Below are 15,745 nucleotides of genomic sequence, written 5' to 3'. Positions count from 1 at the left end.
TGTAAGGAGTAGGAAGAGTCCCCAGCAATGCTAATGGCTCTACGGGTGTGGAAAATGTCCTTGAGGGAGGGCAGTGGGTAACAAATGATCTTACTGGCCGCATCCACTATGCATTGCAGGGACTTCCTACAGGAGGCAGTGCAGCCTCCATACCATACAGGGATGCAGCTAGTAAGGATGTGCTCAATTGTGCCCCGGTAGAAAGAGCACATGATGGGGGGAGGAACTTGTGCTCTCTTCAGTTTGCGTTGTAAGTAGAGGCGGGTTTGAGCTTTCTTATACATATTTCTTCTACATATTTTAACTTTGTTTAAGGTCTGAGCAGGGATACCAAATAAAACAGAGCTGCAATTGTCAAGTCGTGAGGTGACAAAAGTATGGATGAGTGCCTTAGTTGCAGTATCAAGAGAGCAATGGATGCAGCCTTGAAATCTGCTTAAAGTGGGAAAAGACAACCTTGGTAATATTATTAATACAGTGATACCTTGACTTACGAGTGTCCCAACTAACGAGTTTTTTGAGATACGAGCAGTCTCTTGGCCGATTTTTTGCTTTGAGTTGAAAGCTAAAATTTGGGTTACGAGCCAGCTTCAGATACCCCATGCCACCGGTAGTTCGTGCAGCTCGCAACAGTGTACGCCGCAACATCCTGTGTCTCACTCGTTCACTTTAAGCAGTTAGCTCACAGTGGAAGCTTCAGTGTTGTGCTCGCATTTGTGCTTGCAGTTATTCTTGCAAAACTTTGTTTTCCTAACTATGGGTCCGAAGAAAGTAAGTGCGAAGGACAGTGCAGAGAAGAGGAAGCGGATGATGTGCATTGAATTAAAGAAAGAAATAATACAAAAACATGAGCAAGGTGTGCGTGTAGTCGATTTGGCGAAGCAATACAAACGTAGCACTTCTACAATCTGCACCATACTGAAGCAGAAGGAGTCGATAAAGGCTATAATGCCAGGCAAGGGCGTTAAAATCATCTCTAAACAGCGGACATCTATCCATGAAAATATGGAGAAGCTGCTGATTGTGTGGTTGATGGAGAAGCAGCTCGCAGGAGATACCGTGACAGAGGCTATAATCTGCAAGAAAGCACAAGCAATTTACGCCGATTTGCAGCAGCAGACCCCAGGCACTACAGACGAGGCATCGGGCGAGCCATTTAAAGCCAGTCCGGGCTGGTTCGAGAATTTTAAAAAGAGGACCGGCATTCACTCCTTGTCAGGCATGGTGAGGCAGCAAGCGCGGATATGAAGGCAGCTGAGGATTACCTCAAAACTTTTGCAGGAATTATAGCGGCCGAAGGATACATCCCCCAGCAAGTCTTCAACTGTGATGAAACAGGACTCTTTTGGAAGAAGATGGCAAGGAGGACTTCTATAACAGCAGAGGAGGATGCCAGGCCACAAACCCATGTAGGACAGGCTAACCCTCGCACTGTGCGCCAATGCGAGCAGCGACTGCAAGATTAAGCCGCTGTTCTTTTATAATTTGGAAAACCCCAGAGCCTTCAAATCACAAAAGATTATGAAAGAAAAACTGCAGGTTATGTGGAGGGCAAACCTGAGGGTGTGGGTCACCAGGCAGTTCTTTGTGGAGTGGGTGAATTTGGTCTTTGGTCCTGACGTTAAAAAAATATCTCCAGGAAAATAAACTACCTCTGCAAGCCCTTCTCGTCCTGAACAATGCGCCTGATCACCCACCTAACCTTGAAGATGACATCCTTGAAGAGTTCAGGCTTATAAAGGTTCTCTACCTTCCACCCAACACCACCCCTACCCTGCAGCCCATGGACCAGCAGGTGATTTCTAATTTTAAAATTGTTCCGCCGCTGCTTTGAGGTGATGGAGAGCACAAACCTCACCCTTCGAGAGTTCTTTAAGGACCACTATAACATTGTTATATGCCTCAGAATTACCAATTTGGCATGGCAGGGTGTTACAAAGAGGACCTTGACCTCTGAGTGGAAGAAGCTGTAGCCTGAGGTTGTGTCTGAAACGGAATTTAAAAGACTTGAATCCGTAGCGGCAGTGGTGGAGGAGATTGTATCCCTCGGCAAGACCATAGGCCTGGACATGGATGAAGGTGACATCAATGAGCTCATCAAGGAGCAGTCTGAGGAACTGACAATAGAGGAGCTAAAGGAGCTACAGACGCAGCAGCACACAGAGGTTTTGCAGGAAATAACTGATGCGGAAGAGGCGGATGAAGTTATCTCTACAAGTGAGATAAAGGAAATATTGGGAATGTGGGAGAAACTTTCAGACTTTATTCAAAAGAAACACCCAGAAAAAGTTTCAACTGGGCACGCGACGGCGCTATATAATGACACTTGCATGACGCATTTTAGAAACATTTTGAAAGAGAGGATAAAACAGACCTCATTGGACAGGTTTTTTCGAAAAACACTGCAGATAAAAGTGGGGAAGGTGCGGCGAAAAGGGCAAAAATCAGTGAATAACATTTAGCTATTCAGTTCAGCCTTTCTCCACCACCTCCGTCAGCATCTTCAACTTGTCTGATCTCCAAGGTAAATGCTGTACAGTTTATTGCAGTACATTCTATTGTATTGCATTTTGATACAATATTCGTTATTTATAAGTACATTTTTCTTATTTAACAACATGTAACAAAAAAACTGCAGTGTTGTTAGGGGGTCCGGAACGGATTAATGGCATTTCAATTCATTCAATGGGGAAAACTGATTTGAGATAAGAGAATTTTGACTTACGAACTCGGTCACAGAACGAATTACACTCGTATCTCAAGGTATCACTGTATTTGGATCAAAGGAGAGTGTAAGGTCAAGAAAAACACCAAGATTTTTAACCTGTGTAGACAAGGATATAATAAAGCCTGCGGTTTTTCCTGAGAATTTTCTTTAAAGTGTCTGGAGAAGCAATAATTAAAGCCTCTATTGTATCACTGTTCAGTCTGAGAAAGGTTTCAGAAAACAAGTGTTTAACGTCAGCCAAACAGGCAACCAATGCAGGAGGAGATACTGTCTTCATAAGCCCTGTGCGTAAATAAATCGGTGTATCATCAGTGTAAGTGAAATCAGAGGACATGCTGTCTAAGTACGGCACCAAGAGAAAGTATGTCTATACTAATACAGTAAAAGGCAAAGCCCTCACTGACTCACTCATCACTAATTCTAAAACTTCATGTGTAGGTAGAAAGCTGAAATTTGGCAGGCTCATTCCTTACAGATTACTTACAAAAGTTAAGCAGGTTTCATTTCGAAATTCTATGGGTAACGGTCATAACAGTCGACAATGTCCGCCATGTTAAACTTTCTTAGATAGAAATTTTTGGCCTTAATTCTAAGCGGTATGTGTGGAGACAACCAGGCACTGGTCATCACTTGTTCAATACAGTCCCCACAGTGAATCATGGCGGTGCCAGCATCATGCTGTGGGGGTGTTTTTCAGCTGCAGGGACAGGACGACAGATTGCAATCAAGGGAAAGATGAATGCAGCCAAGTACAGGGATATCCTGGACAAAAACCTTCTCCAGAGTGCTAAGGACCTCAGACTGGGCCGAAGGTTTACCTTCCAACAAGACAATGACCCTAAGCACACAGCTAAAATAACAAAGGAGTGACTAAAACCCAATTGAGAATCTCTGGAGAGACCTAAAAATGGCTGTCCACCAACGTTTACCATTCAACCCGACAGAACTGGAGAGGATCTGCAAGGAGGAATGGCAGAGGATCCCCAAATCCAGGTGTGAAAAACTTGTTGCATCTTTCCCAAGACAACTCAAAAGGGTGCTTCTACTAAATACTGAGCAAAGGGTCTGAATACTTAGGACCATGTGATATTTCAGTTTTTCTTTTTTAATAAATCTGCAACAATTTCAAAAATTATTTTTTTTGTCTGTCAATATGGGGTGCTGTGTGTACATTAATGAGGAAAAAATTAATATAAATGATTTTAGCAAATGGCTGCAATATAACAAAGAGTGAAAAATTGAAGGGGGTCTGAATACTTTCCGTACCCACTGTATATACGTCCATAGCCTGCAGCTCGGTCACCGTGTGAGGCGGCATTGGCACTCCTGAGCATAATCTAATTTTGAAGGTTGGGGCACCAATAATGTTACTGAGAAACTTACAGCCACCGAAACTTTGTAACGGCATGAGACTTCAGGTCACGTGTCTGCAAAAGATCCTAATTGAGGCATACGGGCAGTGGCTCAGGGAAGAGAGTTTTTATTCCTTGCATCCCCGTTATACCCTCTGATCTCTCATTTCAATTCAAACGCCTCCAATTTCCAGTAAGGCTCTGCTTCGCAATGACAATTAAGTCTCAGGGACAGACCCTACAAAAGGATGACATTGATTTGAGGCAAGATTGCTTTTCACATGGCCACCTGTATGTTGCATGCTCAAGAGTAAGCTCAGTGCACAGCTTGGTCATATTACAACTGGAGGGCCGAACTGACAACGTGGGATACAAAGAGATCCTTAACAAATAATTATTAGTATATTTTCCCTCAATTTAAAAAGGTTTACTTTTCTTCTTAATAAAAATTTTAAGGCAGTACTTTGCCACTGCGAAGCGCAGGTATTTTGCTAGTAGATAATAAAGAGCAGAGGGCCAAGAACGGATCCCTGAAGGACACCCTGTAACGAATAAGATGAGTCAGACCTAAACTTACCAATGGCAACAAATTTGTATAGGTCCTTAAGGTATGATTTAAACCACACAAGAGCACTTCCAGTAATATGTAACTCATTCTCAAGTCTAAAGAAAAGAATGACATGATGTACCATATCAAAAGCAGCAGTGAGGTCTAAAAAGATCATGAATGTTAAACAACCACAATCTGCTGCGATTAAGAGATCATTAGTCACCCTGACATGTGTTGTCCCTGTACAGTGACTGACCCTAAAACCAGACTAAATTGAAATGGTCTTTCAAATGGCCCACAACAGCACATTCTAGGATTTTACTAAGAAAGAGAAGATTTGCAATAGGTCGATAGTTTTTAAAATCCTCAGGGTCAAGCCAAGGTTTTTTTGAGAAAACGTGTAACAGCCATCTTTAGGCTGGAAGGGACCAGGTTAGTATAAAGAGATGTATTGTTAATACTGGTGATAAAGGTAAGATAAGGCAAAGCAGCCTCAACCAAAGGAAAAGAAGAAGACGCTTTCATATTCTTTTTTTTACCCCCAGTCAGAAAGTTTGTTTTGCCAGCCCTAATTCGAGATCAATCTTTTTTTTTTACGTTCCCCTTTTATAAAAGCAAAAAAAGAAGTGTGTTTAGTTTTTGTTCCATCAACATTGAAAAAACAGGACAGCAAGTAAAGAATTAGGGTAAGGTATACATGTGGACAATGCTAGAGGTAGCTGTCAACTGAATACAATAGTTGAGTGACTGCTTTGTGTAATAATTCATTGGGTCACTCAAAATCAATAAAATATATAAATCTACATACCTGTTTTGATACCTGTTTCTTGTTCAAGCTGTTGATAAAGATTGTTTGAATAACTTGCCATTTTGCTTTCAATAGAGATTTGCTTGACTGCACTGACAATGCCAGCACACAACCTTGTTGTCCCAGCACCCAACCTGCCAAAGAAATGTAAGGATTATAATCACAAAAGGAATGTGTCCTTGTGCATATCAGCAATAAACCTGAGACCAATGTTTATAAAAAGGTATTCAAATTCCAGTCCCATCTCTATATGTAAGGTAATGACACATCCTATCAGTGTCTGCATGGGTATCCAGGAATATCAGTTTTCCTGTCATTCCATAAGAGTCCTGTATCACTAAAATAACAAATCTAAACGGACCAGCAGTGACACCAGCTGACGGTCCTATGGCATCATTCACCTAACAGGACTACACGGTCACTTATCGAACTCCAATTTTGATGCAAATTATCTGGAAATTGAAAATGAAAGTCAGGTATTTGCATCAGCTATTCAGTCATCATTTGATCGTAGTGCTGAACACCCTTGTGTAGCTAATGCGCCCATGGCAACGTTCACCCTGAGAGGACTACACAGACAACTGGACTTCATCAGACAACATGGTGCACTCGTGGATCACTATGGATTACCAGCCACTCAACTAGTTCAAGCGGTCTTATTCCAGTAAGTGCCTTTCAGCTTGTGAGTGATGAGACAAATGGGTATGTAATAAGTATGTGAATTTTACATGCCGTAGAGGCTCATGGAATATAAAACAGAGTGACAATTGTCATAAATATGTATTTTATGTTGATTTATGTGTAAAACCATTGCTTTGTGTGCTTTTCAAGAAACTGAGTTTTTTTTTTTTTTTTTTAATATTCAGCCCTGGGATAAAAGGGAAAAAAATAATTAACCCTTAAAAAGTTAACTGGTATACCATCTTACACAATATTGGGAAAGTGAGCATTCTATTAGCATTTCAGGCATGAAGCTGAATTCAATAATTTTACAATATTCATTCATCATCAATCTAAGCAGAAAAATGCAGTAATTCAGAAGAAAACTGTACACCAGACACCTTTCCAAATTAAAATTATAGAAACTACATCAGAGATTGGACCCTAATAGTGAACAATGCCATGGGAGCATCCGACTTCCCTATGGCATAGGTTTCAGAATTTTCTAAAATCAACATCCTTTTTACTAGTAATAAACATCCATCAAATATTTACGATCACAGCAGTTCTTAATTCATAGGCGTTTGAAGTTAACTGTCTTACTCCCTCCTAAAATTAAGTGATAAAATGACCATGACTTTATACACAACATTATTAGGCATTGAACAAACCCTACTCATTTGGAATTATCCAAGTGCACAATTTAATGGAAAAAATTCTCTCATGTTAACTAAAACTATGAAAAAATCTAATCTTCTTTGCATGGAACTGTGACATTGGCAGAAATTCATTAATGTTGCTCTAAATAAGTCTGCTGAGTTTCTGCCAGTGTCTCTGTTAAACTCACTATTGTTTTAATAAATATGATATATAACAGAATGTCTTTCTATTACTAATTATCTCTCTTGTTTTAGGGAGGGTTGGGTTTTTAGCATGGTGTAAGATTATGTAATCTTAACTTCATGACAAATAAGATTGATTGTATTTCTGGTAATTTCATATTTCTGATATGTATTGTTTTGTTTATTGGATTCTGTGTTTAACTGCAAAATTATAACACACTTTTTTAAGGCATAATTCTGGAACTAAAAATACAGTGGAATGCAAAAGTTTGGGCAACCTTGTTAATAGTCATTATTTTCGTGTATAAATCGTTGGTTGTTACGATAAAAAATGTCAGTTAAATATATCATATAGAAGACACACACAGTGATATTTGAGAAGTGAAATGAAGTTTATTGGATTTACAGAAAGTGTGCAATAATTGTTCAAACAAAATCAGGCAGGTGCATAAATTTGGGCACCGTTGTCATTTTATTGATTCCAAAACTTTTAGAACTAATTATTGGAACTCAAATTGGCTTGGTAAGCTCCGTGACCCCTGACCTACATACACAGGTGAATCCTATAATGAGAAAGAGTATTTAAGGGGGTCAATTGTAAGTTTCCCTCCTCCTTTATTTTTCTCTGAAGAGTAGCAACATGGGGGGCAGAAAACAACTCTCAAATGACCTGAAGACAAAGCTTGTTCACCATCATGGTTTAGGGGAAGGATACAGAAAGCTGTCCCAGAGATTTAAGCTGTCTGTTTCCACAGTTAGGAACATATTGAGGAAATGGAAGACCACAGGCTCAGTTCAAGTTAAGGCTCGAAGTGGCACAACAAGAAAGCTTTCGGATAGACAGAAGCGACGAATGGTGAGAAACAGTCAGAGTCAACCCACAGACCAGCACCAAAGACCTACAACATCATCTTGCAGCAGATGGAGTCACTGTGCATCGTTCAACCATTCGGCGCACTTTACACAAGGAGATGCTGTATGCGACAGTGATGCAGAGGAAGCCTTTTCTCCACCCACAGCACAAACAGAGCCGCTTGAGGTATGCTCAAGCACATTTGGACAAGCCAGCTTCATTTTGGAATAAGGTGCTGTGGACTGATGAAACTAAAATGGAGTTATTTGGGCATAACAAAGGGTGTTATGCATGGAGGAAAAAGAACACAGCATTCCAAAAAAACACCTGCCACCTACAGTAAAATATGGTGGTGGTTCCATCATGCTGTGGGGCTGTGTGGCCAGTGCAAGGACTGGGAATCTTGTCAAAGTTGAGGGACGCATGGATTCCACTCAGTATCAGCAGATTCTGGAGACCAATGTCCAGGAATCACTGACAAAGCTGAAGCTGCGCCGGGGCTGGATCTTTCAACAAGACAACGACATGAAACAGAGGAACAAGTACAACGTTCTGGAATGGCCATCTCAGTTCCCAGACCTGAATATAATTGAAAATCTGTGGTGTGAGTTAAAGAGAGCTGTCCATGCTCAGAAGCCATCAAACCTGAATGAACTAGAGATGTTTTGTAAAGAGGAATTGTCCAAAATACCTTCAACCACAATCCAGACTCTCATTGGAACCTACAGGAAGCGTTTAGAGGCTGTAATTTCTGCAAAAGGCGGATCTACTAAATATTGATTTCATTTCTTTTTTGTGGTGCCCAAATTTATGCACCTGCCTGATTTTGTTTGAACAATTATTGCACACTTTCTGTAAATCCAATAAACTTCATTTCACTTCTCAAATATCAACTGTGTGTGTCTCCTATATGATATATTTAACTGACATTTTTTATCGTAACAACCAACGATTTATACAGGAAAATAATGACTATTAACAAGGTTGCCCAAACTTTTGCATCCCACTGCATATACAGTGAACCCTCGTTTATCACGGTTAATCCGTTCCAGACTCTACCGTGATAAATGAATTTTCGCGAAGTAGGATTCTTTATTTATAAATCGAATATTTTCGCAGTTAGAGTATAGAAAACCAGTTTATGATCTTCTAAATATGTTTTTTAACATTATTAGAGCCTTTTAGACATGAACACCCTTTAGTCACCATTACACTCGTATTGCCCAATATATTAGACAAAATAAGAGAAAATAAGACATATTAGACATTACAAATATCATATTACTAGGCGCACTCGCCTTTTAAGGCGACCGACTTTTATCCTCAATTTTTGTGCGCTCCATGTGTACATCAGGCATGTAAGTAAGTGTAGGGAATGAGAACATCAAAGTGCCCATTCATAACATTTCCCGAAAACCTACTTTTTTTTTATCCCCTCAAGTGCCTGTCCAAAGTCGTATAATGTCAGCCCGAATCTGTACCGCTAAAGACGGAGTTTCATGCACTAAATAAGATATAGAGGAGAATAAGCACCATCTCCCCTGATATTTACTACGCAGTGAGGCATTTGTACTCCATCAACATTAATTATTTCCAGAGACATAATTTTGTCTATTTTTCCAGCACATCGCGCACAAAAGCAAGGGAACGATGAGAGCACCAGAACTCTGCTCACATCGCGTTGCTTCGTACCTCAAGTCACCAGTAGTAAGTCTGTAATAAGCGGAATACCGCTACGCTTTGCACTCATGGAACGGAAGGACAATCCCGAACACTTTTATATAGTAGATTATTGTACTGTACATTTAATTGCACACAAACACACACAGTTCTTACACACAACCACTAACCTATGAAGGCACGACCTCAGTAGGAGAGTCTTCAGAGGTGGTGCAGTATCTTCAGCAGGTGTGTTGTTGTCTTCTTCCGCTGAAGGAGTACTAGGTGTAGGCAGTGGGTGTCTGGGTGCGCGGCTGAAGAACATCTTGATAGGCAGTTGCTGGTGCTGTCTTTTCATATGCGTGAGGAGGCTTTTGTAGGGTATTGCCATCTTTAATCATATCCAAGAGTTTCACCTTCTCCTGGATAGTAAGCATCTTCCTCCGGCGCTTAGTTTTATTGTCAGATGGCTTAGAAAAAGCAGCAAGTTTAGGAGCCATCGTAGGGCTTAGATAAAAGTTCTCAGAAAGCGCATGCATAGTGACGTAAGCGTGTATGAGAAAAAAATCGCGATAGAGTGAAGCCGCGAAAGTCGAAGCGTGATATAGCGAAGGATCACTGTATATCTTACTGACTTACAAAGCTTTTTGTTAAAACAACCCAGAATATTTCTCTACACTGCTTACACCATTTAAATGTTTAAGAAGTCTGAGGATGCTGTTCTTCCTTTCACCACTTTTGAAAAATGCTCCTTCATATTTGAGGCTCCTACTCTCTGAAACTCGCTTTATATATGTTTATTTGTGCCAATTCATCTGTCTTAATATTTAAATCTAGACTGAAAACCATCATAAATGCAAAGAATTATTATCATCATACTCTAATTTAATTCCTGTCCATTCATCTAAGGGTTTCCATCAATCATGCTGTTCAGTCTGATTGTACACCAACCACTTCACTATAATAATTAAAAATTATTATAATTCCAAGTTTGTCTATATTGGTACAGATATAATGTAATAAATGTACTGCTCAACTGTTATATTTGACTAGCCAACCCGCGGCGTAGCATACGCCGCATAATCAGGCCGCTTTTTAAATGATTTTTAAGCACAGAGGAAAAAATAAAAATTTGAAAAATCCGTAATTTAATAAACCACCAAGAAAAGTAACATTGCAACAATGCACACTACGAAGCAACATACAATTGTCCGTGACTGAAAACCGGAGGAGCGCCTTCTCCTTCCAAAGCGAAGGACGGGGTTGAACGGCGCTTGTTCAGTACGCACTGCCCACTTATGTGCCCGCCCCCAACTCCCTTCGCTTTTGTCTGTGTACAGTCCACACGCACCTGTGAGTCACGTTGACTGTTAATTTTCCAAACACCGCCTCAGTAGGTTTCCACGTTGACTTTTCATTGTTCTTTGCGGTTCTGGGTGCTTTTTTATATATAATCCACCAAGTCACCCGACCGGGGGGGGTGGGGGGAGTAAGGGATGAGGTTACAAAGGGCAGGAACGTAATCAGTTGGAGCGTATGACCCGCAAGTACTGGGAATTTCTCGTTCGTGGGGAACAATCGCAAGCCACGGTCTCCATCACGAATGGGGTTCAACGGCTTACCCACGCCGGGTAGACACACGTTGATCCATTCAGTGTAGCGCGTGCAGTACCGGACATACAAGTGCATCACAGACCTGTTAATGCTCAATCTCACGTGGCTGAAAGCCACTTGTCCCTCTAAGAATTTGGACGCCGACCGCTGTTGGGTCGTGTAACTATTTAGGAGGCGGGAGTCTCGTTTGTTTTCGGAAATAAGCGTCCTAATCGCTCCACTATGTAAGAACTGCCATGCACCACCACCCACAGAATCGAGAAAGAGCTGTCAATCCTCTCCGTGTCCGGGCCAGGTGAGGTTTCCTGTGTTGAGTCAAATGAAGCAAAAGGCTCCACACCTGGTGGTGCCCTTCCGTCAATTCCTTTAAGTTTCAGCTTTGTAACCATACTCCCCCCCCGAACCCAAAGACTTTGGTTACCCGGTTGGCTGCCCGGGTCATGGGAATGACGCCGCCGGATCACCTGTTGCGGGGCCTGCAATGGTGAATCAGGTGATGAAACAGAGGCACAGGGTTTATTGGTTTTTAAAGACTGCTTTCTTCATTGGGTTTTAACCAATGCACGGAACGAACCAACACACAATCGTATGTGCGCAGCACAGGCGCGGAGGGTGGAACGGGAGGAGAGGAGGACGACATCCACTCCGCTCCCTCCGTCATGCTAGTCTGCCGATTTCTCGTTCAGTATACACCGCCTGCTCAAGTGCCCACCTCCAACTCGTCACTCAAGTCGGTGTCGTCTTTGTACAGTGCAGATGCACCTGTGAGGCTAGGGTTGCCACCCGTCGTTTAAAATACGGAATCGTCCCATATTTGAGAATGAAATTGCGTGTTCCGTGGTCTTGGCCCCCAAGGGATGTGGCCCCCGCTGCAGTATGTGTCCCTTATTTGTTTGTATTAAAAGTGGTAACCCTACCTGTGACTCACGAAGACTTTTCATTGCTCTGTGCAGTTTTGGCTGCCTTTCTATATATAATCCACCAAGACACCCGACCATGTGTATAAAGTGCAGGAGCATCTAAGAAGACGCATGTTTGTCGCGGATGCGAATTGCTGTATGTAGCGTGTAAAACAGTTTGCTATGAGCAACAGTTTCGTCAATGACATTTCTCCAAAAAAACCCGACTGACAGAAACAAACAGTTACCTGAAGCAGGAATTTCTATAACATTGAAAGAAGTGTTGTTTCCATGAAATACATTTGAAGCGGCAGCCATGGAGGGCAAAAGAATAGTCAACGTGGCTCACAGCTGGGTTTGGACCGCAGCACAGACCAAAGCAAGTGAGTATGTGTTTGATGAGCGGTTTGATTTGGCGGGCAGTGGTCTGAGGTGCGTTCCTGAGCACGTGGGAGGAGGGGTAGTTTGTGGGGGCTTCGTTGTTCCTTTCGCATGGTTTTTCATGGTGGACGCGGTTGGTGTCTAAACCGAAAAGAATAATGAAAAGTCAACGTGGCTTAGACGTGCATGTGGACTCCTAGCACTGACGAAAGGAGCTAATTGGGTGGTCGGTGAGTTTTTGCGTCCGGGCACATGGGTAGGCAGCGTGAATGCGTAGAGAGCGAGGGTAGACACAGGCCGGTGAAAAAGGAGTGTTGGTGGGCAGGAAAACGTCTTCCGTGTTCCTGCAGGAGCATCTAAGAAGACGCATGTTTGTCACGGATGCGAATTGCTGTATGTAGCGTGTAAAACAGTTTGCTATGGTGCAAGCGGTCATGCGTTGTAACCGAAAACTCGTAGACTGCTTACTTCATTGTGTTTTAACCTCAGTTGTAAATGATTGTTTTAAAGATCCCATGAGATACCCCTCGCAAACCGTTTCACACGCTGCATATGGCGATTCACCTCCGCGAGAAACATGCCTCTATGAACAGTCAACGCAGCTCGGAGGTGCATGACATGAACATAGCATTAACCTGACCTGCACCTCATGTGGCCTCCACGACAGACGAATATAAATGACGCCACTTTTTCTGTGTCCTCGCGTCCGACTTGGTGGGCGTGGCCCTGCGAGTTGTCGTCATATCCAATGGTCTTGGAGTTGGTGGGCGTGGCTCCTTCCTGCGTCGCCATAGGTGTCTCACTTGTCGGCTTAGTGAATCCACGGCCCTTCCGCGTGCTTTTCATGGTTGTCTTGCCTTAGTGAATTATATATATATATATATATATATATATATATATATATATATATATATATATATATATATATATATATAGATAATTTATTGTAATTTTTCTAGACCGATGAAATTACCTTTGATGACTATTAAAGGCATTATTAAAGAAAAAGACAAAAATGAGTGCTTAATATCATAAACATTACTGTGTACGGATATTCAATCTTTAAAATAAACTAGGGAGTTCTGACCCCTGCTCACTTCACTCACCCACCCCCGGGTTTGGTTTACCGGATATACAATTTAAAGAGATTGTTATTTTCATGGAAATTGTTACAAATGTAATATTTTCACTTTTACTTTAAAACTTTTGTAAAAACCAATACTTGTCCTTTATTTCCGGGCCTGGGCGTGGTTAAATCTTTCTCGCAGGACGTATAACGCTTCTCGTGTTGTGAAGGGGGGTGGCTGAACATACGCTAAGGGGATGCCATCAGATCAACGGCTGTCTTTCTGCTGCTGCTGAGCTGTTCTTCTTGTCGCGCTGCACATCAATCATTTAAAAGCCTGTACAGCAGCTGTCCTTTTGCCACTTTGTGTCTCTGCCACTCACGTTGTGAAGGGGGGGGCATCTGCTGGCTTACTGCTGCTGGCAAGCTACGTGTTCTGCTTGTTGCTTGTCGTTGTTGTAAGAGCTGAGAGCACATGATGTATGTCTGCCAAAAGCATTCCAACAACTGCTTGGTTAGATGTCTGTGAATTTGTTTTAAATGTTGTCTCACGTGATGTTCAAGTGTCTCTTACGGAAAGTCAAATTGTCATCTGAGAAGATCACGTCTCATCTCCCTTGTCTCCTTCCCAGGATTTTTTTTTTTTTTTTAATAATAGAGAGATAGTTTAACTTTCACATTTAGGGAAGCAAAGTGGGCCAGTGGTAGCGCTGTTGCCTCTCAGTTAAGAAGACTAGGGTTCTTGTACTAGGTCCTTCCTCCATGGAGTTTGCATATACTCCCCGTGTCTGCATGAGTTTCCTCCAGGTGCTCCAGTTTCCTCCCACAGTCCAAAGACATGAGGGTTAGGTGAATTGGTGATCGTAAATTGGCCCTATACTGTGTGGTCTGGGTGTGTATACTGTACGTGCTCGCCCTGTGATGGACTGGCACTCTGTCCAGGGTTTGTTCCTGCCTTGCACCCTATGCTAGCTGAGATTGGCTCCAACAGACCCTAATAACCCTATTCAACACTAAGCAGGTTAGAAAATGACTGACTTTCACATACACTGCAACTGTGCACATTGGATACAATTAATAAGGCTCTAAAAAGGAAAGAAAAAAATATTCTACACTTTTTCATAACACTGTACAATAAAACAAATGTAGGTGGTTCAAAGAAAGAATAGCATCTTACCGTCCTTGTTCCAGTAAAACCACATCTTTCCAGCCTAGCTTTGCAAGATGATAAGCAACAGAGGTACCAATAATTCCTCCTCCACAGATTACAACACGGGCCTGGCTAGGTAGAGGACTTAATATGCTCTTTCCCTCAGAGCTCAAACTCCTTAAAATGCTAAACATCACACTTCTTCTTCGAGCAACAGACCTTCTGACATCAAATGGGAATTTAGGAAACATTGCAGAGTTGAAAGTCTTACAATGCCAAGCACAGCCTTGCATTGCCTTTCCTGAAAAATAAAGAAATATATATAACTAAAAACAGACACCAAATGAATAATTTTACTTTTACTTGATAAAAATCATACACCAACTCAAAAAATAAGGTTTAAACCAGTTTAAATTAAGTCTTTTTTCACTACTGGAAGATTTATTGACTTATCAACAAATTTAAAATTATTTAGCTTAATTTAAAAAACCTTGTCAAGTAAATTTTGCCCTTCAAAACATTAGAACAATCTGGATGAGAAAAGGCCATTCGGACAACAAAGCTTACCAGTTCTATACACTTAATTCTTCCAAAATATCATCAAATCTAGTTTCAAAAGTCCCTAATTTCCTGCTGTCTACCAAACTACTTGGTAACTTATTAAATGTGTCAAGAAAACATCTAAATGTTTGCGCGAAATTTGCCCTTAAGTTTCCACTGTGCTAATTCATTACAAAATTTTAAACACTTCATTCATGTTCCCTTTAAATCTCTTTCTCCTTAAACTAAAAAGTCTCAGCTCTTTTAATCTTTCTTCATAACTCATTCCATATAGACCTGGAATCACTCTAGTGGTGCTATTTTTTTTTTCATAGCTTGAAAACCAAGACTACACACAGTACTCCAGGTGAGGACTTGCCATTGTGTTATAAACCTTGAGCATAACCTTCCTGAACTTTGACTTGTACTCTATACATCATTCTATATAACTTAACATTTTACTAACCTCCTTAATGGCTTTCGAACAATGTCTGGCAGTTGATAGTGAGAAGTCCACTATGACTCAAATCTTTCTCATAAGGTGTACGTTCCAAGTTTCAGATCTCCCATTGTGTATTCAACCATAAAATTATTACTTCCTAATGTAATACTTTACATTTACTTACATTTAATTTCATCTGCC

General features: G+C 41.3%; 1 protein-coding gene across 1 annotated transcript in view; it reads right to left on the bottom strand.

The window, feature by feature from the left end:
- LOC120534902 overlaps positions 1–15,745 on the bottom strand; it is a 78,056-nt gene that overhangs the window by 37,627 nt on the left and 24,684 nt on the right. Inside the window, exons 3-4 of the mRNA XM_039762407.1 lie at positions 14,590–14,863; positions 5,439–5,572 (exon numbers count right to left, since the gene is read on the bottom strand). Coding sequence (XP_039618341.1) covers positions 5,439–5,572; positions 14,590–14,863 — 408 coding nt within the window. The remainder of the gene's footprint in view (positions 1–5,438; positions 5,573–14,589; positions 14,864–15,745) is intronic.

This window comes from Polypterus senegalus, chromosome 9, assembly GCF_016835505.1.
Source record: "Polypterus senegalus isolate Bchr_013 chromosome 9, ASM1683550v1, whole genome shotgun sequence".
NCBI lineage: Eukaryota > Metazoa > Chordata > Cladistia > Polypteriformes > Polypteridae > Polypterus > Polypterus senegalus.
This window is presented reverse-complemented; position numbering and strand designations above follow the sequence as displayed.